The 6307-nt window shown below is 37.5% G+C and overlaps 1 protein-coding gene across 1 annotated transcript; it reads left to right on the top strand.

Annotated features, from left to right (window-relative positions):
- Window positions 1-2631: 2631 nt before the first annotated feature.
- Window positions 2632-6307, top strand: LOC110803284 (protein FAR1-RELATED SEQUENCE 8-like). Its single transcript, XM_056834376.1, has 4 exons — window positions 2632-4136; window positions 4734-5856; window positions 6010-6084; window positions 6161-6307. Exons 1-4 carry the CDS (start codon window positions 2632-2634, stop codon window positions 6305-6307), a joined length of 2850 nt encoding a protein of 949 aa, XP_056690354.1.

Below are 6307 nucleotides of genomic sequence, written 5' to 3' on the forward strand. Positions count from 1 at the left end.
CAAACTTAGGCAAAATTAGGGGTATATTATGTGATTCGAAACACGCGAGCGTATTTGGTGCATTATTGCAAATCTCATGGGCATTTCATGAAAAAATCGATATAACTTACATACTATGTTCAAATATTCAGTTTTTAGTGTTCGGAGTAATTTTACTCTTCATGGTATCATAGCTTATTTCTTAAAAAACTAAGAGCATCTCCAATGGTTGTAGTTAGGGGACTAGCTTGAAATTATAAAAGTTTCAAGCTAATAGCTAGACCATTGGAATGAAAATAATAAATTAGCTTGGCCAAGCAAATTAACTTAAATAAGCTAATTTGCTTGACAACTAACTTCCAAAGTTGTCAAATAATTAATTGACAAGTGGGACAAGTGAGGCCAATTTAAATAAGAAGCTAGTTGCTAGCCATTGAAGCACAAATTAGCTAGATAATGAAATAGCTTGGAAATCTTATGTGGCATAACAAGCTAATTGTCAAATTAGTTAACCATTGAAGATGCTCAGAAGCATTATCATTAACAGTTTTGAATCAAGCATTAATTACTATTTTATACGAAGTATTTTCTAAATATCTTATGAATTTCATTTCTTTCAAAATTTCCTATTTATTGTTCTGATTTAAATCTCTCCTATTGTGAGTAAAGATCTGATCGATTTGCATCAATTAAGGGAGGTAAAACAAACATGTGTTTTTTTGTTACATTTTTTTTACTAGGCAAGAAGAAGTAGCCCTATTGAATCAACACCTATCACAGGTCACTGAGCCATAGTTATGGAGTAAAAATACATTGAACATGAATGCACTATTTTTAGCATAGGTCAATTCCACTTGGACCTCCCATTAAGCACTGAGGGCATTGAAAAACTCTCCTTTGATGACCTTCAACAATAGTACCTTCAACATCACTGAAACTACCATGGACATTACACCTTATCGATATCGCCGACGATGTTTTCTCTCTACAAGAAATCATTGCTGCAACCAAATAACAAATTGCTAGCAACAATGGCATGTAATCAAATTTAACAAAATCCTTTTTAGCAAGTTTTTCTGTTAAATTGATGATAAGTTGGATCAATGAACTAGTAACACCAAAATACAGAGAAAATCTTCCAAACAGTTTCCCTCCATTTCCTGGATAGTAAAACCAACAACAACATCCTCTCTTTTCCCACACTATTCCATATCTCTTCCCTTCATGAAAAGCCTCAAAAAGCGCCATGATTAAGCAAACACATGAAGTAATAATGCTTAATTTTAGGTAAATTTTGCGACCCATTTTCCCCTCATTTTTCTCTTGGGAAAGTGCAGCTTGACATAACTCAAAAAGCACATTTAACAAAATGAACAACCATTAAAGACATCCTTTGTTCACTAGAGTTTTTGACAACTTATCAGTACTTTCGAAGCCATGGTAATTGTTACCTTGATCGTCGTTTTGTTTCTCTACTTGAAATTCTCCCTTGAGAAGTGGTGAAGAGATGGATTCTCGAGGAGGGAATTTGATTCTCGATGATGATGATGATGATGATAAAATGGGGGCGGAAACAGACCAAGGATGTTGCTTAAGGAAACTTCTTAGGACTTGTAAATCTTCCTCGCTTTTGAATTCTGGGGAGTAAATCTTAGGTGATATTGTACTTTGTGGTTCATCAATTGTCATCGTGGTAACTATAGATGTCGAATTCATGGTGCAAAGGTCAAAATATTTCAAGTGATATAAAAGGAAAACAGAGGAGGCCCCCCCAGTTAATCTAGCCGATTAACAAAGAGCGTTAATCTGGGGGTAATTTCGGCTGAAATAAACGACCAACGAAGGGAAAGGACTTGTCAGACTTAAAATTAAAGGGAAATGAAAAAAGGTAGGGTGTTGGGCGTTAGTAGACGGTAACATGAAAATGTAACTGCCGTTTGGGTGTGTTTGTCAGCCGTTTGCCTCTGTTTGGCAGAGGTTTTGTTCCGTGCGTTTTGAATTTCAAATTGATTGTACTAAAATTTTGAAAATTCATTTCCAATCCCAAAAGTAACCCACATCTTCTCTCTCATCTTAAGTGAAACCCTAACTCCCTTACCATTGATGAAATTCCGTTGTTACCATTGATGAAATTCCGTCGTTTTGGAGTCCGAGTTTGGTGAAAATTCCGGGAAATCGAGGTAAGGGTTGATTAATTAATTCTTGTAATTGTTGTATTTGTTTATGAATTCGGTGTAATTGGATGTTATTCATTGTTAATAGAAATTGTTAAAATTTATGGGGGGATTTGGTCGTTGTTGTGTAGTATGAATTGACGATGGTTGGGGATGTAGATTCTGAAATTATGTTGGGTGTGGGTGTGGGAGTAGTGGGAGTTGTAGATGAACCATCATTAAATTCCTCCTAAAAATGGTATTTAACTATGTTGTATGATGTATGGTGGAAAATGTGAAAATATAGTTTCCCCCCTTGAAGAAAAGTGTGAAAAAATAATTTGTTGTTGGTTTGGTTAGTATTAATGGTATTGTTTAATATGTGTAGGAACTTGTTAATTAATAGACTTTTATTAGAATGATGTTGTATTTAATGGTATAGGAACTAGCATTTAATTATAATAATAGTTAAAAACATATTAATTTGTGGTGGTAGGTCATGGACCAAGACATTGGAAGTAATGATTATCCACATCCGGGAATTGAACAACGGCCGGTTCGATTGGGTGAAATTCACGAAGGAGGCCTTACCCCGCAGGAAACTCCTTCAGGAAGATGTGTGATCCGTGGGTCTCGATGTGGGGATGGTGTTGATGATAGTATTGAGCTTCAGTCTCCATTTGGTTCATGTGCAGGTAGTTCAGATTTGTCATTTTTGACTCCAATCCGTAACTCAAACAGTAGCAACGTTGACGATAATTTATTTGGTATAAGCCCTCAGAGTTGTTCCACTACGTTAATTTGTGGTTCATCAATACAATCCTCTAACGTAACCCCTGTAAGGAGGAATGGTAATAACATGACCATATCAGAGGGTGATGGTATATTTTTCACTCCCGAACATGTTAAAAGTGGGGGTACCCTTTATGCTGCTACCACCAATGAGGAAATAATTCCACCACCCACTGTGGGGCTTATATTTGGGAGTTGGCAGGAGGTTGAAGAATACTATAAGGGGTATGCAAAACAGCAGGGATTTGGTGTATGTAGACCACAAGGTACACAAAATAAAAACAAGATTCTGACGGGTGCAACATGGAGGTGTGAGTGTTATGGTTCTCCTTATATGAGACAGACGAGGGAGGCGAAGAAGAGGGTTAAGAATATGCAGTTGGGTGGCACCTTAGTACCAGAGCCACCCCCAAGAATGAACCGGAAGTCAAAGAAGTGTCATTGTCTTGCAATGTTGAGAGCTAGTGTTAATGGGGTGGGTGAGTGGGAAGTAAAGAGAGTTGTACTGGAACATGTTAATCACCAGCCAACTCCCAGCAAGTGGAGGGGAGTGAAGGAGTATAGGATGGGTCATGTTACACAACATTTTAAGCAAGGTTTAATTACGAGTTATGATTCGGGAGCTCCAGTGTCACAAGTTAGGGCAAATCTTGCCGAACGTTTGGGTGGGATTGAAAATGTAGTCTTATCTGAAAAAGACATGAATCACATAGTTCAAACCGATCGAAAGTTGAAAATGGAAGGCGGGGATGCGAATGCAATGATGGCCTATTTTGAGGGGTTACAAAAGGACAATGACAAATTCTACCACGCTCATAGGCTTGATCAGGGAGGTCATCTAAAGGACATTATGTGGGTTGATGCTAGGAGCCGTGTAGCCTTTAGTGACTTTGGGGAGGTTGTATGCTTCGATGCCACGTACCTAACCAACTCGTATGAGCTACCTTTTGCAAATTTCGTAGGGGTGAATCATCATGGACATTCACTGTTGCTAGGCTGCGCATTGATGTCCCGTGAAGATTGCGATAGTTTTAGTTGGTTGTTTAAGCAGTGGCGTATTTGCATGGGTGGTAGATGTCCTGCCGCAATTTTAACTGACCAGGCACCAGCAATGAGACGTCCCTTGCAAGAAGTGATTCCTGAGGCCCGTCATCGTTGGTGCTTGTGGCACATAATGAATAAAATTCCTACGAAGCTTGGTACTCATAGCCGGTATGCATTCTGACCTTATTATTGTATTATTGGCAATTAATATTTCGAAAAATCTTATTAATTTGATATGTTTTATTATCGTTGGTCATGAGAGTTGTCATGTAAAGAATATAAAGCGGTATATTGTCATACTCACTTGGTAATACTAATGTCTTTGGTATTTACTAGGTCATACACATGTTCCATAGCTTGTGTTTGTAGGTTAATTTTGAATTGTTAACCCCCTCTTGTATGATGTTTGATTTATTCACTTAGTGTCATGTGTAGAACGCATTACATATTTTAATGTATGTTTAACTGGGAAAATAGTACAATTAAGTTGGTAGATAGTATACCCGAGAAAACAGAACAGGATGATTAGGAAATAGTGCATATTAATGTTGAGATAGTACCTTAATTAATAGGTCATGTATACCTGTTGGGTTATGGTTCTTTGCCTTGTTCTGGTCATGTTGTGGAAAGTTTAGGTTATAGTGTAGGAGATTCGTTTGTGGAGACTCTGCATATTTTGTTATATTTGTTTGCTAAAATGACGATTTTACAAAGTCGGGTATTTACACAACAACTGAATTAACAATAATAATTATATATTGGTAGGTATGCAGAGTTGAAAGATGTGGTGAAAGAGGTTGTGTATGAGTGTTTATGCGTAGAGGAGTTTGAGAGTAGGTGGTCTAGTATGTTACTTGAATATGATGTTAAAGATCATGCCAAGAGTAATGATTGGCTCGGTGATATGTATGAGGAAAGGAAAATGTGGGTGCCTGCATATATGAACAATTATTTTTGGGCCGGAATGAAGACAACGCAACGCGTAGAGTCAATAAACTCTTTTTTTGATGGTTTTTTGGAGAGGAGCACTAAGTTGTTTGAGTTTCCTAAAAAGTATTGTGCAGCTATGAATAAAAGGTGTAGTGATGAAAAAGATGCGGATGCTAATGGTATGAAATATATCCGTAAACTGGTGACTGGATTTCCCATTGAGAAAGTATTCCAAAAAATTTACACCGACAACAAGTTTAGAGATCTCCAAAGAGAATGCGAGAGGCTTTTGTATTGTGAGGTAAAGGTTGAGAAAAAGATTTCTGAGACAGAGTTTGAATATAATTTGGAGGACCGGGTGTGGATAATTGTGAAAGGGAAAAGTGAAGAGGTTTTGACGAAGTATAGGAAATTATACGGAGTTAAGTTTCGTACTGATCCAATAGAAGTATCGTGTGTGTGTAAGATGTTTGAGACTAAGGGTATTCTATGTAGGCATTGTATTCGTGTCTTATATACTAACAACGTTGATGATGTTCCTGAAAGATACATCCTTAGGCGATGGCGGAAGGACGTATATCGGAAGCACATGCATGTTACGGTTGCTTCATATGATCCCACAAAGAGCGAGGTTGTTAAAAGGTTTGATAAAATGTTGTTACAATGTGAGCCAATATGCGAGGAAGCAACAATCAATGATCAAACAATGCAGTTTGTATTGAATGAATTGCAAACCCTCCAGTTAGCTGTTACCGAGAGGGTTAACGTTGTGAAACAAAATCAAAAATTTTTGCCATTAGAATCACTACCATTTCAAGATCAAGTGGACACCACAGAAGGAAATATTAAGAACCCTCTAAGTAGGAGTAAGAAGAAACGTGGGAGGCCAATAATATCAAGACACAAGGCTTTGGGTGAGAATAATTGTTGGAAGACCAAAAAAAAGGGTACGAATAAGGTATGTCTCATCTATTATCCCCTAGAATTTGTTTTAAAAAATCATAGCCATAAACACCTATGTATATTGGAGTGACATTGTAGTATTAGTTTAACCAGCGTAAATATCATGATTCACTTTGATGGTATACAATCCTTAAATTTTTTGTTGCAGGTGAATGCTGATCCGAACGGAACTGATGTTGAAGGACCCTTAGAGGGCGTGTCGAGTGTAGACGGAACGAACCCGGTATAATATTTATATATTCCATATCTAACGATTTAGTGTTATAGTGTTTTGAAAATTAGGGTGATTTACGTTGTAGGGCATTAGCTTGGTGGAACAGTCCCTGAACGAGGATATACGATCCATTTCCGCCTTTCCGGATGATGATATACTATTAAGTCGCAACAGCATTGTGTGGTGCGATGATGTTGTACTTGAAGGCCAATTTGGTATTACACGTGAGTAA

This window comes from Spinacia oleracea, chromosome 1 (genome assembly GCF_020520425.1).
Source record: "Spinacia oleracea cultivar Varoflay chromosome 1, BTI_SOV_V1, whole genome shotgun sequence".
In the NCBI taxonomy this organism is placed as follows: domain Eukaryota; kingdom Viridiplantae; phylum Streptophyta; class Magnoliopsida; order Caryophyllales; family Amaranthaceae; genus Spinacia; species Spinacia oleracea.